A 21,956-nucleotide genomic window follows, 5' to 3' on the forward strand; every position below is an offset into this window, starting at 1 on the left:
TCCCAAAACTTGAATTCCTGTTCGAGGATCAGTGCTGAAAGTGAAGAGAAAAAGCTCGGGGCAGACTGACGGAATGAAGCCAGGCCTTTCTTGTGGGATTTACATGCATCCTTAACAGGCCTTCAGCCATGCCAGTGAAGCCTTTGAGACTGTTTGCTTTGTAGTGAAGCCCTTACAATGTAGATCAGAGCAAGAGAGAAGTGCTCCTGCTCCTGACTGCTAAGGCTGTAAAAACACATCTGTCAACATCTTCTCCATAATGGGCTGTTTTATGCGTCACAGCAGCAAAATTAAGTGTACCATCATGATTGAAGTAACCTCACTGACATTACAGAAGTTAGCCTCTAACATTGATCACTTGCTTTAACAATAGATAACAATAGGCAGTTCACCACCCCAGACTAACAGCTCCACCTTTGGCTCATGTATTTGCATCTGCTCAGGATTACCCAGCCACAAAGCACATGCCTTTAAAAACCACGCACACAAACCTTCATCCCACTGCAGCACTTCACCCCATTAACTAATATGCCAAATGATCTCAGCTGTTATAGAAATTCACAGCTCTATCTCTGCTCTCGTTCAGCAAGAAATCAAAACAGGCGGCACGGCAAGTGGTTTAAATGATTTATTAAATATTGCATAATACCGAAGTCACAGCAGTGTATAGTATCTTTATTTTAATATCGTCAATGTAACAGCACTGCAAATTGAAGCAAACAAACCAAACCTGTTGCAGGTTGTGCGTCTCATCAAACTAGTCCATTCTTATGATTATTAATCATTAAGTTAAAGCATTGTGTCACACTTTTAGGTACTTGCACAGTAACGGACAAGTTCTTAGTAAATGTTCTCCCATCACAGAGACTAGGACTAATGGGAAAACCATGGTTACATTAAATATGTCATGGATACACTTCAGTGATACTCCAAAAAAAAACAAAAAAAACAACATGAAATGAAAATGAGGCACGGTTTTGCATCTAACATAAGGCATTATGATCTTCAAAAATGGCAGCGTAATGTTCATATGCGTCAAACTTCCTGTGCTCAGTAACGCTCCACACTGTGCTTTGCCAAAAATCCTTCAGGTAAATAAACCACTGCAAGTGACAGAGAGCTCAATCTGACGCTCCCACCGCTCACAGTCTATCTTTTATTTTACATATTTACAATCCTTCTTGTGCCATGCTGCTCGATAGTCTGCATGTTCCTTCAAGATGAAAATTCAGACAGTTTTTTTTACATATTACGTGTGCATTGGCCACATTCATATATTCATACATTCATACATCCTGTGATGTTTTATGGAGCACAGTATCACAATGTAAAGTGAGTTGTGTTATGACTAAACGATTGATTGTTTATTTGTCAAAGCCTGTCATTTAGCGTGTTCGAGACGGAGCGAACCGCTCTCCTTTTGTTCTGTCGGGGAAGAAATGCCCACAGGCCAACAGACCCCCGACCAATCAGCACATTCACGTGGAGCTGGAGCTACACAGGAACGAAAATGTTTAGCCAGCAGTGGAGGGAAAAACATGCTTCTGTGGTGTGACAAAATACCTGAATAATATATCAGTGCTATACAGGCCAACCCATAATGCAGTGTATTATATTGAGCGTTTTGTACTGAGAAAACATTCCCTTGCTGATGTTGGCAACGTTGTCAGAGGTGATCTGCACAGGAAACATCAGAGAGGATGAAACACAGATTGCTACTGAGTTCTCCTAAATGAATGCACTTCATCAGTTGTCAAACTTCATTGATCACTGATGTGGTAGCCACACACAGCTTCAAACCATGTTCAAAACAGGTCAATGATCATCATCACTGCACAACAGCTAACACACTCGGACGCAAAAAAAAACAAAGATATAGTAAACATACACTTTCAGATCTAGTGAGAACGACTGTTTTATCCCTCACTTCTGATTTTGTAGGCGATCATACAGAGTTGTACTAAAAGGCAGGCCCATTGATAGTCTGGCACCAGCTGATTAGAAATGTGTGGACTGGGAGAAGGATCTGATTTCAGCTACTTGGAGCATCAGCTAGCTCGCTACGTCAGTCCTCCAGGTATATAAACTAAACTGACTTGAAAATCTTCAGCGTTCGCCCGACAAACAGCATCCATCTGCGAGTCCGAGCAGGTCACAACAAGCACTAAGTCCTATTTGAAAGTACTATTCGACAGCTCTGCTGAGGATTGATGGGCACAGTGCAGCGGTTGATGACAAGGCGGAATTTGATGAAAACACGAGCAAAGTAAAACAACAGCTATCATCTTTCAATCTGTTCTTGCGGAGGATCCATTCAGACGCGTGGCGTCTGTTACGGGATCCGACGGCGCTGGAGATGTGGGAGCTCTGTGCTCGCAGGAAGACTGCTCTGATGCTTTGATAGCAGGACTCAAAGGCTTCATCCTCCATCAGGGAGCTACTGAAGCTCAAAGGGAAGACTGTTAACCCTGTCACCATCACTACTGATCTCTTTAAGCTAAAGGTGGCAAATAAAGCGACAGTGTTTCATGCTCCAGTTGGATTTGTCAAATCTCTTGATTTTACAGTGCATGCTGACCTTATTTAAATCCCTCCACTAACTCTGTTACCCAAGTTGTAGTCATTACATATGAAAATATGTAGCCATATTTGAAAGGCCTCTTAAAGTTTTCTGTACACATTTACATGGCTACAACGTACAATCTTGTCAGTAAGGGCATGGTTAAAATCTCAATATGCTCTTAAAAATCACTATGATTATTTTCCAAGACACCTTGTTGGTTTTGTTTAACACATTAAATAGCTTTTCGTGTCATCGCTGATTAATATACTATCTTGTTAGGCAGGAAACAGGAAGTTAAGTGCTATCACGTCTGTCCTGTGGTCGTCCAGGAGCCAGGTGTCTACCACCAGCTACCTTACAGGCATCCGCCGCCGGAAAACACGGTTTACTTCTACAACCCCGATTCCAACAAAGCTGGGACGCCGTGTCAAACGTAAATAAAACAGACTCTGATCATTCGCTCATTTTGTTTACGTTTTACAAAGAGTCCCAACTTTTTTTTTGGAAGTGAGGTTGTATTTTCAGAGAAGAGGAATAAAAGGACAAATAAATAGTTTCTGAAAATATAGGATGTGCATATGCACAGTTTCTCCTCAGTTTTATCAGACATGCAACACAGTCCACGTGTCCTCTATGTGTGTTTGCTCTGTAACTGAGAAAAAGAGTAGCTCACAGCACACTTCAACATGTAGTGTTTCTCATCATGCACATGACCTGCGTAACAACTGCTCTACAACAACCTTTGGATAAAAAAATGAAGGCAATACTGAAACGGTATCTAAAGCCTTTCTGTTACACTGAGTTGTGAATGCTGTGATATTCTTCAAAAGTAGCATATACTGACTAAAACAGGTATGTTAGACCAGTTTCTAAAGGGGCTTCATACATAAGGCTTTAAGTATCTAAACTCCAGACGTCATTTTTTCAGATCTAAACTGAGGAAAATGATTTACCACATTAAATTTCATACATGTATGGTGTGATCATCCAAACACTGGTTTGAGTCAACATGTAAAAGACAGAAAAAGTCTTTGAATCACGAGATGCATGGTTTGCATCATACTTAGCTAATCGTGGTAAACACCTCTGGTCCTGAAAGGTAGCTCATGACAAACAGCTCCCACCCCACATCACATAAAAATACATTCTGAATCCTCCAAAAGTCCAGTTCAGGTAATAAGATCCACTCTTTGATCCACACACTGCTCTGCTGCCGGCCTCCAGACTGAGGTGTTACGTCAACACTTGTGTACTGTAGACTACATGGACAAGATGGAAGCTATTATCTGTACAATAAAAGCTACTTTGCGGTAGGTTTTCACAGAGATATTCCACATGTGGATATTGGACGAATTCTGTCACCAAGTGTGTAAAATGTGGTCAAGGTGTAGACCATACTGAGGTTTGGGCAGTGAGCTGTCTCCGTCTCCGCCTCGTGCAGTTTGACATACCTCAGGCCGACCGATCACTTTCCCAGACAAAGTGGATTTGCCTGGCTAAATGACTATGCTAACCAACAGCCATGCGCGATAGTAATGACTTCCCAAGCTTGACAGGCAACCGTGTGTTACAGCCAGATTAGATATCTTTACAGCTTCACCTCCTTCACGTAATTCCCAGGGAAAGTCCCAAACTGTTTTGTCCTCTTTGAGGTACCTGAAGAGAAAAAGAAAGAGATGTACGGATCAGGCAAAAGAAAGCAAAAGGATTCTTCCTCAGATATAAGTATAAAATGACGTTAGTACAAGAATATCTTAATTTAGCTATATTTAAAATCAAGTGCAAGGCCCGGGCATGTACGTACACTGCACTCAATCATCTGATGTCATTCTTCAGAAACCCTATATGGGAGGTTGTGACACAGTGAAAACGACTCTACATCTGCAGGAGCCCTGAGCGTGCACATTGCACGCGTGCAGTCCCTTGCTGTCGTTCTGCAGAAACCCTATACAGATTGATGCGACACGGCGAGTGTGACCGCACCTCTGAGGAATCTATCCCGAGGCCCGCGACACATACCGACAAACCAGCCGTCATCGCACTTCTCCATGACGCTGACGAGATCTCCCTCCTTCAGCTCCAGCTCGTCCTCGTTCTGCGGCACGTAGCTGTACAGAGCCTGGAAACTAGAGCAGGACACGAGCACAAACTGGTCAACTTGCAAAGAAGAGGCGGGATGTGAAATCAGTACAAGAAGAAACGTGGTAGCTGAAAGTGAAACACAGATCTTACTCACATTCCACAGTTGAGACGGGGTTCCGGGCTGCTGCTGTGGGACTGGGGTTGCTGGGAAATGATGAGAGATTGTTTACTGGGGTGGGGGTGCAGTCTATGGACAGAGTCATGAGGGTGGTGGGACAGGGTGCTGCAGTACCTCACCGAGGTCTCAGCTATATTCAAAATCTCATTACACACTGCCTCCTAGTAGTAGTAGTAGTAGGTGAAGTCGTCAGAGAGAGACAGACAGCGGCCCCACCCAGAGTCCCGGAAGAGGCCGAGGTGAAGAGTTGAGGGGGGAGGTGAGGAGTTAGAGAGGGAGGGGGGGTGGAGGGCGATACAGGAAGGTAGGTCCAGTGAGTAGCAAGGCAGAAAAGGAAGTGATCCGTTAAAAGCCGGGAGAAAAAGCAGAGGAGACGTTGGTGGAGCCCAGGAGGAAAGGCATGAAAAGGCAAGACACCAGAGTGAGAGCATGTCGGCAGGAAACATGAAATATTAGTTCACCTTTTTTACAGGATACTATACAGAAGGAACATGCAGCATTAAAGGGAAGCTGACAAATTTAGCTTAAAGGGATAGTTTGACATTTTGGATAAATGTACTCTTGGATACTCTCATTTGAGAGTTAGATGAGGATTTCACTGTCATATCCGTCCATTCAATAAGAAGCTGAATCTAGCAGCTGGTTAGCGTAGCATAGCATAAAGACTGAAAACAGGGCAAAATGTGAACAGCTGGGAACACTGGAGATGACAAGACAAAATCACTGCGCCCAGCCAAGAAACCACACATAACCCCAGAAAACTATTGTTTCAGTATGGATTAAACAAACAAATGAGTGAGCTTTAGAGGTGCTGGTGGGTGGATTTTCTAAGCCTCGGACGATGCTGAGCTAGCTGGTTTCAGTCTTCATGCTATGCTAAGCTAATTGGCTGCTACCACTAGCTTCATACTGAATGGACAAACATGAGTGATACTGATCTTCTCACTTTCAGAAAGTGAATACATTTCCCCCCAAAATATTTAATTACTCCTTTGATTAGAGTCCTTAATATCTGACATATTTAAAATGTAGCACAAATATTGATGACAGGGTATGAATTAAAGGTGGTGTCAGTGAAATGGATCTTTGAAGGTGATGGGTTAAAAAGTTAAACAGACGATGAAGTCACTTAACAAACTACACATTTTCAATCTTCAGTGTAGGTCCAAGAGATCTCTGGACCAGCTTACCGCAAACGAGTTAACGTTGTTGTTATCTTGGATGTCAAACAGCATCACAGGGCTCCTGGAGCTCCGTCCATGATGGTCCGCCTCATTTCTCACAAACTGCAACACAAGAAGGTCAAATCAGCAAGGACATGTCAAAATAAGAGCTTTTCTCTGTAGAGATCGCACCACATGTCCACCTGCTGTAAATATTCCTTCCTTATAGGTGGAAATTTCAACCTCGCAGCAGCTTTTGAAACAGAAGCCAACGTGTAAAACCTATAAATACTCGCTAATAAATATGTCAGTGTCCTAAATAAACTTCCAACCTACAACGGCATCCGAGTCATCGCACCTCTGCAGGGAACAACAACATGCAACCAAACGCTGAATTTTATGAAGAGAAAGAAACTGGAGCTCTCAAATGAATCCTGGAAATGCAAGCACAATAGCTCCTCTTCCACTCCTTTACAGCTAGGAAATCTGAAACTCGCTACATAAACACTGAAAGACACCGTAAAACGTCTGTGTGTTAGTAGCACACACACAACAACATGCAGAGTTGCAGCCCTGAGCAGCGTGACTCATTTTAACTTATTCTGGCTCCACTAAACCAGAGGGTTCATCCCTCCACAGGGCTAAAACCAACTCCAGGTCAAATCAACGAGTTAGTCACGTCTTCCACACATCAATGTCAGCTTCCGTCTATTTTAGGAAATCAAAATGTGGCCAAAAGCCTTTATTTCAGAGTGAGCCTGAGATGCAGCACCGCACACCATGCAGAAGATACCTCTGCAGGGCTATTTCGCCTGCTACCCGGGGCTGCGGGGCCCCTGTCCCCCTCTGCGCCTTCCCCCTCTGTCAACTCCTTCTCCCCCCTCAGCCAGCCCTCCAGCACTGGCCCGCCACAGGGGCTCACGCTGCGTGACAGACGTGGGGAGGGAGGGGAGAGCAGGAAGTCCTCCCCCTGAGGCGGGGTGAAGGTGAGGAAGGGAGTGGTCGAGTTGGGCCTGGGCGGGTAAGGTGGGGGAAGAGGGGAGGCAGCTGGGGAAGCCATGGGGGAGACACAGTATGGGCTGCCGGTGATGGGAGGCACAGGGCTGGCAGAGAAGGGCGGGGGCAGGTACTCGCCGCAGCGGTAAGAGACGGTGGGCAGCGGCGGCAGGGGAGGGGTGGGGGCGGCAGGTGGGCTCCCGCCTCCCACAGTCAGGGAGATCCACTCAGAGGAGACAGCGTGGACCTCGGGGGACACGGAGCGGCGGGGAGAGCGAGGGAGGGGCAAGGGGGAGGTTGTCAGGCGATTACGATACAGCTTTGAACAGCAACGGGAACGAGGGAGGAGGAAGATGGAAGCAAAGAGAGGAAGAGGGGATGAGAGAAAGAAAAGGAAATGAAATATGAGACAAATTCACTTGACCAAAAAAAAAACTAAATAAAAGGTGGGTGTCAAGGCGAACATGGAAGAGAATTTCTGGACTCAGAGATGTCACAGTAGTAAAAAATGTGGGTCAACCTGTCGTCACATCTGTAAATGTGCCTGACCTCTCCTGACTCTTGAGTCTTTACCTGAGGAGAAGCGTTGGTGCTGCGCTGCGGGGACTGGCTGACAGGAGGGTCGGGATACTCCACCCCGTTTTTGACGCGTGGTCGTCTGTGCACTTCTACATAGGTGACGGGGAAGATGCCTTGGCGGTTGGTGCCTGAGATTTTGCCTTCGTACCAGTTTTCATCAACTCTACGAATCAGTGTGATCCTCTCTCCCTGGTGATACATATTTTGGAGGTTCAGAAATGAAAGCTTCTCTTTGTATATGAAAATCCAAGTGCCTCCAATTCCCACGCCATACCTTTCTGAAGGACATCTCCACCACTGTGTCCCCGGTGAAGTTGAAGCGGGCGACCGCTTCTCCATACTCCAGTACCTGCACGGGGACACTCTTCTTTGGCTGGGCTTTCTCTGTCGGGGGAAGGAGCTAAGGAAGGCAACAATAAGACATAAATACAGTGATTCACACAGTGCAGCAGAATGCACAACAGAACATTTATAGAACAGAAAATGTAGATGACAAACAAAAAAAGACATTATTTCAATAAGTTGTCCTAGTTGCTTTTCACTGAAGAATAATCACTGTGAGTGAGGAAAGATACACACCTCAACGTAACTTTGAGGGAAAATGCCAACTCTTCCGTGGTGTTCCCCCTCATACCAGTTTTGATCCACCTGTCGAATGATGTAGACAATGTCTCCCTTCTGAAACGGTAATTCCCTGCAAAATGTCCAAAAGAGATGAGTTACTCGCATGAGGTGAAAGCAACTATTTCATAGCCTGAAAATGAAGTAAGTGTGATCTCATGCAAACCTGCACAGCTAGCCTGCTGAGAGTATCTGATGGGTGGGATTTATTCACGTTAAAGCAAAAGTTAAGTTGTAAATCTGTTCTACTCTTGTTCTACTATTCTAAACAGACATTTCCTGTGATTGTATGACTTTTTGGCATCAAGTTGCTAACCCCACCTACAAGCTAGAAGGTAAAACACATGCCAACAATCACTTAAGCGAGGTCTGCTTATATGTCCAACTATACAAGGTGGACACAATACAACTCTAAAATCTACTGCAATCCATCCCAACATCCCTGCAACAAACACCACCTGTTGACAGACAGACAGACAGACAGACAGACAGACAGACATCAATGCTGATTATTTCCACTCACTTCAGAGTTTCTGCTCTGAAGTCGAAGCGAGCCATTGCTGGAGTTCTCTGTGAAAATATAAAAAAGACACTTGTCTCAGGTGACTTCTTTTCTGGCCACAACTGCACAAATATTATTCTACTGAGTCAGTAAATACCCTTACATCTTCATCACTTTTTGGTTACTGGTTACTTTGGTTTCATGTGTGAAGAAAAGATCCTGCTGGTGTAAATCTGCCTGAGGTGTCCTTTCAGTGCCCCGTCTGAACATAAATATTGTAGCAATGACTGGAATGAGGCTGACTGGGTTACTTGTCTTCAGGAACATTCCCAGTAAGAAACTACTGGGGGTTGTTTACTGTGAGACTGGTCTGCTAAGGCAGCAGGCACACCTTGGTAAACACCGCACGCCGGTGACGTTACATCTACATATAGCTGGCAAGCAGCGTGCGCTGTGGAGGTGAAGTCTGGAAGCCTACTGGAAACTCAACAACTCATATTTTTCCCTCCCTCACTGCTCTCACCCTCCGAATGTTTGACCCAGAGGAGAAAGCCATCTGTGTGTGCAGAAATCCTGCTGACAGCTCATCACCGCCTCGCCGCCTGACCCGCACGCAAACTGACAAAGCATCTGCCGCCTTTGTTCCTGCTTACAGAAGGATAAGACACGGCCCTGTATTGTACCTCTACGCCTGATTTCCTCTTCTCTGCGTTATCTGTGATGTTGAGCAGGTCTCCGAAGCGCTCGTTGGTGATGAACTGGTGGTGCGTCGGGACAATGCCTGTGTGTCGTCTCGACGCTGTGTCAGCCTCTTCCTGTTCCCGCTTCAGCCGCCGCTGCTCCTCCAAGATTTTCTGCCAGGAAACCAGACCGAAGTGTTTGTCCCCTGCAGATATGGGTCTCCTCTACTCTTTTATTCATGTGACACATGCTTTGTTGTGTATAATACATGATCTGCTCATTCACAACACAGCTCTCTCTAGTAAGAAAGTTTGAAATTCACCTCTTTGTCCCCATGACGCCTCCGCAACACTTCATCCTGGCTCTCCCCATGTGCTGGGGATGAGTCTGGAACAGAAACAGAAAGAGGATAACGCTGTGAAGCTTTTTCACTGTCAAAACCGATTCAAGTACATAACTCTTCAAAGATAAGATGATGATATTGTAGTCAACTCCTTAATTCCAATAAACAGAATCATAAAAATATGCAACAAATACAACCAGGCATGCTTTAAATGAACACCATAATCTCGGCAACACTAAAACAAAAAGCACTCACACATCCAAAAAGCCAAATGTGTTCCTGCATGCACAGAGGAATGAACACAGAATGATCCAATGTGTGTTCATGACAAAACAAACGCAGGAAAGAAAACCTACTGTATCTTGGCCAAAAGAATAAACATGACATCATGGCGTTACTGATCGACCAACCAGCATCCATTAGTCTACTGATGCTTCACCTTGATTATTTTAGGGAAGCCAGGTATCTTCATGACTTAATGTGCTTCCTACACCACCATAATGTTTCATTCTGTGTCCCAGCAAGGGCCACAAGAAACAACTATCAACGTTTCAGGTTTGTGTTTGATGCCCAAGGTACCGGCTGTTGCGTAAGAGAAATCAAAGCAGGGAACATCCTGTCTGGCTAAAACAAACCTTTCACGGTGAAAGAATGAAAGATGGAAGATGTAAATCGTTCCCAAAACAGAAATTAAAAAACAAAAACAGATACGGACATGGTGAGACATCAATTTGAGAAAGCGTATGCAATGTTATATTGAAATATCCTGCTTAAACATTACAGAGGAACGCTGGGATTGTAGTTTAGGTAAGGCTTTCATAGTCATTGCCTGTGTAAGGACAAGATTTGACATCTCATTGTGGAACACAGACAAATCTTATCTTACACTGTGTGATTCAGTTTGTATGGATGTAATGCTTATGCAGCCTCTGGCACTCTTGCATACAACTCAAATCTGATGTCACCAGGAGATATATACATTACCAAAAGCTGCCTGAACCTCCTACAGTCACTGAAGTGTTTTGATGCATTTGTGGGACCACACTCATTCACAGTGAAATGGGAGAGCACCAAACAGCACACTGAGAATGAGATGGAGGCTTCCCTGTCACTTTGTAAACACACCACACAGACTAGAGATGGAGGGCGGCGGCGTCGCTTTGTGGAGAAAAGGGACACAAGGTGAAGAGAGAGGCGAGAAAAATGAGTGACCACAGAGGGACGAGAGAGGAGGGTGACAGTGGTGAAGAGATGGAGATAGCCACCTCTGCAGTGAGCTGCCAGCGGCTGCAGTAGGTTCCCGTTGGCGTCCAAGCCCTGCCCGTTACTCAGGTGGTCAGTGTTGCTCCCCTCCCCGTTACTCAGCCTCTCCAGGATCTCCAGGGAGGACAGACGCTGAGGAATCAGAGGTCTGAGCTCAGGAGACAAAGTGCAGGGCCTCTGGGTGCCTGTTGTCGCCTTGGTGGCCAACAGGGTCCTCCGAGTTTGGTGGGACTGCAGGTTCTTCCGTAACCTGAAGGGAGCAGGGCCCATGAGGAAGAGGTTTCCTGGCAGCGTGGTCTTCTTCTCCAGATGTGGCGGCCTCTCCTGTTGGGAGGTGGCCTGCTGCCTCTCGTGCCTGAGGATGGTGGTGAAACGGGTGTAGGAGGCTGGGCAGGAGCCTTTGCATTTGCTGGGTTTGAGGAGGAGCTGATGGTTCAGGTGGTGCAGGAGGTGGTGGTGGTGGTAGGTATGGTTGTGTTGTGGAGGGGATGCTGTGAGCAGTGCGGAGGGACTCTTTGATCCACTGACATTTTGGCGGATGAGCTCTGGGGAACGTCTACTGAAGATCTGCTCGATCTCTGCCTCAGTGTTAGAGGGGGACTCAGTCCTGACGTTGTTTCCGTCCTCTGAGGAGGAAGCAGACTCCTCCACAGTCCCACTGCCTGGTGACAAGGCCTCCTCCACGCAGCTCTTGCCCTCTGCCTCCACTGGGGAGCAGGCATCCGTCTGGGTGGTGTCGGCTACCAAAAGGGACTCCGCTGACACTGCAGACGCCATGTAGAGGTGGGCGGAGCTGTGGTTGGGGCTGTGGCTGTGGCTGGAGTGCAGGGTGGGCAGGGAGGAGGAGCGGCTGGGCGCCGAGCTGGACCGCTGGATGATCATTTCAAACTCGCTGACCCGTGACGACACTGCATCCCGTGGAATGTTGCCCCCGTCCTCTGCCTCTGACCTTTCAACCCCATCGGCCTTTGCCTTCTCAAAAAGAGACGCCAGGCTGCGGACGCTGCCGTGGGGACTGCAGCCTGCCGAGCTGGGCCTCTGGATGTGATGCATGGTCCTGTACAGGCTGGAAAACTCAGATGCGCTCCTCCTAATTGCAGGGGAAACATTCCTGAGGCCGTCCGTGCACTCGGTGCCACAGCTGGACTTGGAGTCCGAATGTTGCCCACCCTCCTTTTCCTCTGCTCCAGCAAAGTCTGCGTCACATGGCCTCGTGTACAGATCCTCACAGCTGTGGGCCTTTGGGTGCCTGACAGCTTTAGTCCTGCTCTCCTGGCTGTCACCACTGGGCGGCAGCAGCTTGGGCTTGAATTTAGAGGGCAGGATTTGGGGTATGCAGGCTTTGGCAGCAGAAAGAGGCTTCATACTCTTACACTGGTTACCTATTGCATTACTGGCAAGAACTGATCGACTATTTACAGAGGAGCAGGGTGAAATTATATAGCCATTCCCACCTTTATAATCCACTGGCAAGCATGCAGGACAACAGAATAAACAACATATTAGATTACAATGGTCACAGGTTCACACACACTAAAACAGAGTCAGGCACATTTCTAAAGTAAAGACCAAGTTCCATCAAAAGTAGATGAGAAGAGGAAGCAGACTTGATGCATCGTGCATCAAGTAATAGATGACTGTTATACTAACAGCATGGTACTGCAGTGAAGAAATATGCTTTGTCAAAATGGAACAAGGGGAAATTTGCTGTCTAACAGATTCCTGCATTATCAATATAACTGTAAACAGCAACGTAACAAGTGAAACATAAAGTATTAAAACAGCAATATGCCATGAAATGTTATGTGATGTTGGAATTCTTAACACTGACCGCAGTATCAGTACAATCTAAAAACAGAAATAGAAATAAAACTGCTGCCTGTCCCACTTTAACCTCCTCCACAGATTCTTCTCCTCTACTTTTAGCAATTAGACAGACGGCTGCAGTGATAAATGGCCTGTGGCACCGCTGTTAATGCACTGCTCCCCCACACAGTTGTAAATAAAAAAACGCAGGCCGAGCCAACCAGCCCAGTAAAATATGATGTCAAAAACCTTAGAGAAATACTCGTGTCAGTTCCTGGCTACACTCGGTTCCTGGCTGCAGTCCGCTTGAGATAGCACTACAGATGGAACCGGGAAATGACACAACACTTTCACATGCTGTGAGAGACTTCTGCAGCATGCGTGACCCATCTGTCACGTTCACATCGGAAAGAAACACAAACGCTGAGGAAGTAAACTATATTTTATCCGAAGCATGCGGCAGCTAAAGGTTCCTGGCCACTGAAAAGCCTTCAGGCTCAGTTCTTTAAACACAAAGATTAATACTGATGCTTCTTTATTTCATGAGCACAAGACACAAACACATGATGAGGTGTTTGGTTTCTAGCACTTCCTAGCACTGCGCTCTTTCTTTGGGCGGGAGGCTAATGAAGGAGCGTGCTAGTCAGTTGACTGGAGTGCAACGATCATACGTCTTTGTTGCAAGGCTGCAAACATGAATGATTCCGCTTTTAAAATACTACATATTATATGTATGTATTACATTTAGTCAGTTAATTCAACATATTAGTGTGGGAACAGACCAAACTTGAACTCTGAATGTAGAGTTAAACGGACATCTGTTGTGTGTCTTCCCAGATGTAATTCAATGACATGCATTGGGTCAGACTGTCCCTTCCTCTCTTTTCCTTACATCTCCTCTCCTCCCCCAGCGCTTCTTCCCTCCCCGGCCATGTGCGCAGGCATTCCAGCCCCTGACCTCACACTGACAGCTGACTTCCTCACGCCTACCCACCCTCTGTGTCCCTGCTGTTTATCTCACCCCTGTCTGGCCGGGCAGTGAGGAGCAGAGCTGTGTTTATCTCCCTCGTCCCCTCCTCGTCCATCCCCTCTCTGGCCCTCCGCTCCCTGGCGCTGGAACGCTCTGGAGCCTTGCCCTAAGCCTGCCTAGCGACTGGCGGCTCACAACTGGAGCAAGAGGGGGGAAAATCCCCAAGGTTAGCCTCCATCAACTTAGCAAGACAGCCTCACTCCCTCCATGAGTTTTCCAAAGCAATGGGCCAGTACATGTTTGATGAAAACATCCATGGCATCAATAATAAATCAAAAGCTGCTGGGCGAATGAATGCTGCGAGGTGAGCGGCCAATGCTGTGAGGTCTGGGAGCAAAGAAAATGTGTGGATTCCAACAGAAAGGTAAACGGAAACACATGTATCCCTGTCTGACACTTTGAACGGTCCAACATCAGTGTCTGTAAGGCATTGGTTCTGTCTCAGCAGGAAAGGCCTTTAATGGCTGTACTGTCTAGCCCCCACATCCATAAACATACACACATCTGCCATTTTACTGGCCACATATGCAAAGCGGCTGGTATCCTACCTTTAGAGGAGGAGGAGCTGCCATGGCGCTTGTTTAGGGCCCGAAGACCTTGTAAGGGAATGTCGCCTCCCTCCAGGACACTCTTGTAAACATGGCGGTCGCATTCTGGAGCCACAGGCTCGCTCGTGGATGATCCACCGTCCTTCTCCACCTCGCTGTGTCCAGACTTGCTCGAGGAACTAGACAGCGGTGAGAGGAACGCAGACAGCTAATTAAACACAGTCAAATTCATTCAGAGGGGTTGTGTTACATGTTTTCATGATAAACAGAGGCGCTCAAATTGGGTAATGAGCTGTCATATGGTTCTTATTCAGTATATCTTGAGGTAATTCCTGTCTTCGCAGACTTGTGGGAGACACGATAATCAGAGACAGAAAAAGCCAAAGTTAAGAAAGAAAGTGCAGAATTTGGAGGCTGATGTTGAGAGAAGGCACTGGCTACCACACATATCTTGGCATTCCAGAGAGGCCAACGGGACTAATTTCTATAAATATTCTCTGAACATTCCCACATGGTGCATCAGCCCCTGCCATGCACCTGTACGCCTCTCAGGTTTACTCTCTTTCACATGCCGCTCATGTGTCGCTCACGCTGCTCCTCTATTTGTACAGACAAACATGATCGTTAAACTGACAGACACTCCAGTATCATCGAGGAGAAATAAAAAAAAAAAGCTCATACAAACACATTTCACTACAGGTAGGAGAAAGTGTTTTCCAAAATGCGTTCCACATCTGCAGTTTTGCCAAGTCAGAGTTTTACAAGCTTGCACAAATGTATGGATACATTACTCTCATTGTTCACTTTCTCAACAAGAAGCTCTTTCATTGCTGTTAGAAAAAAATATGTGCACTGCTGACTGCAGAGGGCCATAAAAATCATGTTGGTTCTAGCTTACTCACAAGAATTCACATAAATGCTATTCAGGAATTCTGCAGCACGGGAACCTTATGATGTAAGACAATCTCCTGGGAAGGTTCTGGTGAAATCAACAGTCAGTATCCTGCCTGATAGAGGAGCAGTAACAGTAACTGTAATGTTGATCTATTTACCTGGAATAATGAGGAGTTAAATGCCAATTACAAGTATGTATGAGTACATAGTATCTCAGTGACAGCGCTTATGATGAGGCAATACAAACAATTTGTGATTATTTCTATCAATCTTCCTCATATTTTAGCATACTAATACAATATCTACTTGCTATTTCAGCTGTCTAGAATATTTCTAAGCTAATAACTACCATGCACACACAATGTGCATCTACTCGAGGTCTGAAAGCACTTTCTCAGAGGTTCATTCATTCATGTAATGACACCGGCACATGTGGTTTTGCATTTTACAATCAAATGATCGAACGCTCTTCAAAATGTCTCTGATTTCAAGCAAGTTCCTGCCTTAAACATATGTGCCTCTGAGGGAAGTCGGTTTATGACATGAGGCTTCCTTTGAAACGTCCCCCCTCATCAGGAGCCTCCTCCTTTCAAAATTAACAGCGAATCAATGGCTTAAAAAGTTGGATCGGGAATCTCTTTTCGCATACTTGGCCGCGATGACATAATGATTGTAGCAGATGGAAAGTTCTTAGCAGAAATGGAGGGAGAAGTTTATTTTCCCTGCACTGCAGCGCGAGAGAGTCACCGCGGCTCACTCCGAAATTCCTTACATTTCATTACACAAACAAAAATAGAAGATGTCAATCTCATCAGACAAAAACACAAAAGATCAAGGGCTCGGCGGCTTTGTTTTGACAGCTAGCATCCTCTTTCATAATCCAGTTGCTGGTCATGGTTCTGTACACACACCCATTCAGAAGGAGATAACGGTTTTTAAGTTATGCAGCAGCTGGCGACTTCCCTCTATCCCAGTGACATCCAGGTTGCTGTCTTTAAATAAATCACCACATAGCAGCCATGTCTCCACACTACAACCTCCCACCCCACTAAAAAACACCATGAAATGCAGATAGAGGACACACTGTTCTGGTAGCCTTTTACCTTATTAACAGGATCTACTCAGGAAGCAGGAGTCCCCCCGCAGTAGGCGGGTGAGCTCTACAGGGTGGAGAAATCTCTCACTGACATTTATCCCCATAACATGCTTTAAATAATCATCAACCTACTGGAAGGAGGAAGCAAGATTTAAAGCACAAGTATCTGAATAAGAAGGAGGCATGGACTTACTACTGCTGCAGGTCGGAGGCTGTTTCCAGGGGGCTGAAAGAGGGGGCACTCTGCAACAAACCAAACAAAGAAGTCATTGATAGATCCACAGGAAGGTCTCCTCCAGCTAGAACAGAGGCAGGAGCATTAGCTATGGCCAGATTCTCTCTTCTTTTTCCTCTGTGCCGTTCACTCGCTGGTCTGGGTTTTTGTCTCGAGCAGCCGGGGTTCTTAGCTTCTCTGGACTGGGCTTGGCATGGAGGAGTAAGCGTGTGTTTTGGCCTGCATGCAAGTTGGAGAAAACAAGCGGCAGTGAGGAGAGTGGAGGGAGGGCGGTGGGGGGAGTGGGCGGGTGGGTGTGCATCGGTCAGGGGGCGCCCATGCGGGGAGGGGGCTGTCACAGGCTCAGCCAATGGGCTGCTGTCTCCCAGTGAAGCCGTCTCTTTTGTCTGGTATTGAGTCACTCTCATTACCACTGGACCAGACCGGGGGACAATTAACCAGCTGGTGGTGCAAGCAGGCCGAATTACACACACACGCACACACACACACATGCACACCCACACACACTCTCACACACTTCAAGTGTCAGAAAGAAACAAAAATGCTTATTGACAAAGTAAAGAATACAGTAAAACATGACAGAAACAGATAATTATAACAATGTTACAAAGACAAAGAGAGTAAACACAAAGGCAGAGAGAAATAAACTGTGAGCACGAAGTGAGTGAATAAATGTAGGAAAAGCTTCGAGAGTAAATGTAGGTATTTAGCAGCAGATGTTATCTCCAAAACACAGGGGCGATCATTCAGTGTGGTGGCACCCGCTAGCATTTTAGATGGTTTACAGCCAACTAATTTTAGCCCACTGTTTCTGTTGCTTTCTTCTTTTCGGACGTCACAGCAGGTAAAAATAACGGACGTGACACGGGCACTATGAATAAGAGCACAAGTGTTGTTTGCAAATACGATTGCACAATCCCCGTCCCAGCCAGCCCGGCCCTGCTGCTAATACCACATCCACTTCCCCGCGGCGCGGCCAAGCCTCCGCTTCCCACACCGATGACCAGACAAGGAGCATTCTCAACAGCCCATTTGCCACAACATGCCTTTCTACTTAGTTGCCAGGGCAGGACGATCATTAATAACCTTTCAGAATAAATGCCTTTCTTTATCAGAACAGAACAGAACATCAGGCTGGCAGGTCTATAGTCTGATCTATTTATAAAGCCAAATGTTCCATGTCGACTCGGGGAACACGCCAGTGTCATTGAATAATCTGCAGCTCCTCCTTGCTCCGTCACGTCTTGTATCCCCCTCAAATCTGATATCAGGGACAGAAGATAGTGTCCTCTGACACCCCTGGGTAATTGGGCTTACACACACCCAGCATCAATGGAAAGTAAACAGGAAACAAGCATGGAGGGCTTATCTGGAGCAAAGGAATGGAATCTTAATCTGGATATTTACAAGATGCCTGATTAGTGTCAGCTCCTGTGAACTTTTCTTCCTATAAAAGAGTAAAACTGTTCAGTTTCAAACTAATCCTACACTGATATACTAACCGCAATTATATACTTAACATCACATTACTCTGAGACACTTTCATCTTATGAAATATTAGGGGGGCAAATAGGAGACAGGGGTAGCGAGCGTAAAAGAGGGATGCTAAAAGTGGTTTGATTTATCAGCTGAAGACACACACAGGATGAAACTGCTTGCTGTATATGGACATGAATGAAGGCCTCTGTGAGTCAGTGGAACACCGATGACAACGTTTCTGCAGAATTTCCTGTGCATGTTTCCTAACAGGTGTCCCCCCCAGCTACTCAGAGCCCCGGCTCCTGTGTGCCGCTTTCATATTCAAAATAGCAATCATGAGTAGGTCATGGTAACATGAATCTCATTCTTTCCAGCACCTTATTTGTGTTGATATGTACTCATGAAAACAAACAGCTCCCCCAGTGTGAAGGGCCTGTTATAGCCACATGCACCCCTCATCTCATCTCCGCTAAATGCTTAAAGGTAAAGGTTAAGTGTATAACAGAGGTTAAATATGACGGCACAATGAGCTGGTGGGCTTACGGAGTTGCCTCCTTTAGAATATGTCAGGTGGTAGGGGGAGGCTCTGTGTAACTCAGCGCTGAGACAGTGTGGCAGCAGCCCCCTCGTCAGCATATGCTCAACAGATGGAGTCACTCTGTCGGTCGTAGGGGACCAAAATGCTCTTCCTGACCATAGTTATGTGTGGAATTCCAGCTCCAGCTAGCTGTGTATATCGATGTGTTTGACCGTAACTGCCACTGGATGTGTTGTCAGACTCCTCTTCAACATGGAACTTGTTAATATTAATGAAGGGGACTGTGACCGCGATTACACACAGGTGTCACACTTACTCAGCGGCTATTAGGTGATTAGAAGTGGCCACTAGTGGGCGAGTAATGATGATTTGACAAGACAGGATAAAGAAGAAGAAAAAATAGGGCAGACTAATGTGTCACTTCCAGTAAGCCTGCTCTTTAGAGGTATTTGGTTGACATCAGGCTAATTAGCAGTGTGAAAACCACACAAAGACTGTTGTAAAGATGTGGATCAGAGGACTCAGATGAACTTTTAATACTGTCAAGAAGTCTCCTCTTATTAGAATACTACTTCATTAGTAGAAGTGGTTCTCCACAGCACTTTGAAGATTATAAATAAGAACAAGAGTGAGTTGGAGCAGTGCCATGAAGGCCTAGCTCTTCATTGAACCCCGGAGCGCATTTTTGCAGCCATATAGCTCCTTCGCTAATACTGAGCGAGTACTGATATGTCAATCAAACTCCAATGAGCCAATGTGTCTGGCTGGGCCTTAAGGTCAAATACTGCACATACCAGGTGCAGCTTTAGAAGTGACTTTGACATTAAACAGGAGCCAGTCATCAAGCCGAGCTCATCTGGCAAACATCCAGGCTGCCATGAGACAGAGTCGGGTCGCCTCCAACGCTAAACCTCCTCCACATATACACTAACCTGGAACAGGAGACTCTGCTCCTGCTGATGCTAGGATGTGACCTCATGTCGTAGTTACACCTCATATGATCCAGGGTGCGGCTCTGACTGACAGAGATCGAGGAGACCCAACATCTGTTTGCGGTGGCACGCTTGTCTGGTGCCAACTAAAGGCTCGAGGCATGGATCTGCCGTGACACTATATTCTGCTTCAACATGCCTGCACCCGTTCGGATATTTTGGTGAATACACCAGCTAGCAGACGGGCAGCAATTCTTATTTCAAGGGCCTTGGATTATCCTGGAGCCTAATGCTTGACTGCAGCCTCTTCAAGTGAAGAGTGGCTTCTGGATCAATCATCCAGCCCAGACCCCAGCTTATGACAGGTATTCTAATTGGCAGTGCTCACATCAAAATGAAAAAAACAGTGTTCCTGTTGGGTGAGGAAACAGTGGTCCTGTCGCGTTTGGCAAGAGACAGCAAGACTGTCTTGTAAAGAATATATGGTGGTGATAAACTCAGAACAGCCCCGTGATAATTTAATTGGTCTTTAGCATGGGCACCTGTGCTACCACTGGAGTATAATACACTCTCATCAATTATCAACCTTATTAAATATTAATTATCCAAATTGCGCAGGGTGAAAGCCACAGCCAATGCAAGTGGACAGGGCTCTGTTGCCTGAGCAGATTGTGCTCACTCAGCCTCACAGATACATATAAATTGCTGGGATGCACTTTGAAGAGGGCAAAAATAGATCTCAGGTGACTGTTTTAGACACCATTGGGGACAAAGTCCTTTTATATTGCATGAGGTGAGGTGAGGAGAGGATGAGGAATGGCAGCAGGTATATCAACTGCTTTGCAAAACGTTTGCTGCTGATTGCTGATATACGTCCTGAAAAACAGCGAAAATTTACAGAAAACAGATTATGATGAAAAAAAAGGGATGCATAAAAGTTGATCAGTAGTCGGTCTCATTAAGCCACGTTGATGGGACACATGGTAGTAAATTTAGTTCAAGAGGAAACACATTTTCCTCTTACGCATGCTATCACATTACTTCTTTATGTTTCAGTATAATATTGCGAGTGATAGTGGGAGTAGAAACTGGAGTAGTCCTTGAAGACAGACACAGTTTGTTTAGGCATTATTTGAACATGGATGTTATCACATGCAATAAAATACAATATACTGTCACTTTAAAGACAGCGACCACTTACCGCTTTGTCAAATTCCATCTCTGAAAAGAATTTATACCAAGGCTCATTCTCTAAATCTACATCTTCTGGACTTACATCCTGAGTCTAGGGGCATGGCAACAAGAGGAGGAGGAGAAAGACAAAGAGAAGACAGTTCAGACAACATAGAATAAACACACCAAGGTAATGAGCCTATCAGTGGTGATTGAGCCAATGTTTGTACCCAACACCATACATTATCAGCTATACTGCAGGTGTTCTCACTGAAGAAGATACCTGCTGATTTCCTTTTGAAAAGTAAATCAAAGGATAGGTTCACATTTATTAAATTTTAAAGGAACAGTTTGATACCTTGGGAAACTGCTTATGTGCTTTCTTGCAGAGAATAAGATGAGAAGATTGTTGTCACCGCTGTGTCTGTATGATAAATATGAAACACGATGAAGAATAAAATGAGTATACCAATTTGGAGCCCCTGTCCTTAAGTAACGTCAGACCAATCTCAAAACTGTAATTTTTATCTAAGGTTCTGGAGAAAGTAATTTCATTCTAACTGACATCTTTTATGAGTAATTATGGTATTTTAGAGCACTTAATAGTACAAAGAGCACTTGTTAAGATGTCTGATCTACTCCCTGATTTTTGGAGACTTGGTTAGGCATCAAGGGCTCGGCTCTTGGCACACATACCTCTCCAAGAGAGCTTTCTCTGTCACTCTGGGTAACTCTACCTTCTTCACAGCTCAGCTAAATTGTGGTGTGCCTCAAGGCTCAGTTCTTGGCCTCTTTCTGTTTTCTACATACATGCTGCCTCTTGACCAGGTTATTCAAACTCAGGATGTGTGTTGTTTTATGCCGACGACACTCAGTTAAACACGCCTTTAAAACCCACAGATCCAAGCAGCCTAGCTGTCCTTAAATCTAATCATGATAAATCTTAGGTCATTCCGTTCTGTCCCTCAAATTCCTACAGCTATTTTGGTGTTAATCATGGTGGTCTCTCAAATAGTATAAGGCAGGCTGGAATCTATGGGTAATATTTGATGCTAACCTCTGTTTTGATGATCAAGTCAAAAGTGTTGTACAGTCATTTTTCCTCCAGTTCAAGTTAATCTATAAAATTAGGTGATTTTTATCAACATCTGATCTACACAAAGTTGCACATGTTTTTATCCATTCTCAACTTGATCACTGCACTGCACTTTACTCGGGTATCAGCCATGGCCCCCTCCACTGTCTCCAGTTGGT

General features: G+C 45.5%; 1 protein-coding gene across 2 annotated transcripts in view; it reads right to left on the minus strand.

Annotated features, from left to right (window-relative positions):
* Positions 1-621: 621 nt before the first annotated feature.
* LOC121613556 (sorbin and SH3 domain-containing protein 1) overlaps positions 622-21,956 on the minus strand; it is a 39,999-nt gene continuing 18,664 nt past the window's right edge. The window contains exons 14-28 of one of the 2 annotated variants that reach the window (XM_041947004.1): positions 20,731-20,814; positions 16,539-16,588; positions 14,356-14,534; positions 10,974-12,437; positions 9,688-9,752; positions 9,368-9,538; positions 8,706-8,752; positions 8,141-8,255; positions 7,836-7,961; positions 7,556-7,750; positions 6,780-7,301; positions 6,014-6,109; positions 4,800-4,984; positions 4,583-4,689; positions 622-4,219 (exon numbers count right to left, since the gene is read on the minus strand). In XM_041947004.1, coding sequence (XP_041802938.1) covers positions 4,152-4,219; positions 4,583-4,689; positions 4,800-4,984; positions 6,014-6,109; positions 6,780-7,301; positions 7,556-7,750; positions 7,836-7,961; positions 8,141-8,255; positions 8,706-8,752; positions 9,368-9,538; positions 9,688-9,752; positions 10,974-12,437; positions 14,356-14,534; positions 16,539-16,588; positions 20,731-20,814 — 3,474 coding nt within the window. In that variant the 3' untranslated portion in view covers positions 622-4,151. The remainder of the gene's footprint in view (positions 4,220-4,582; positions 4,690-4,799; positions 4,985-6,013; positions 6,110-6,779; positions 7,302-7,555; positions 7,751-7,835; positions 7,962-8,140; positions 8,256-8,705; positions 8,753-9,367; positions 9,539-9,687; positions 9,753-10,973; positions 12,438-14,355; positions 14,535-16,538; positions 16,589-20,730; positions 20,815-21,956) is intronic. The other variant, XM_041947005.1, reaches the window with a different exon arrangement.

The sequence above is a fragment of the Chelmon rostratus genome, chromosome 11 (assembly GCF_017976325.1).
Source record: "Chelmon rostratus isolate fCheRos1 chromosome 11, fCheRos1.pri, whole genome shotgun sequence".
In the NCBI taxonomy this organism is placed as follows: Eukaryota; Metazoa; Chordata; class Actinopteri; order Chaetodontiformes; family Chaetodontidae; genus Chelmon; species Chelmon rostratus.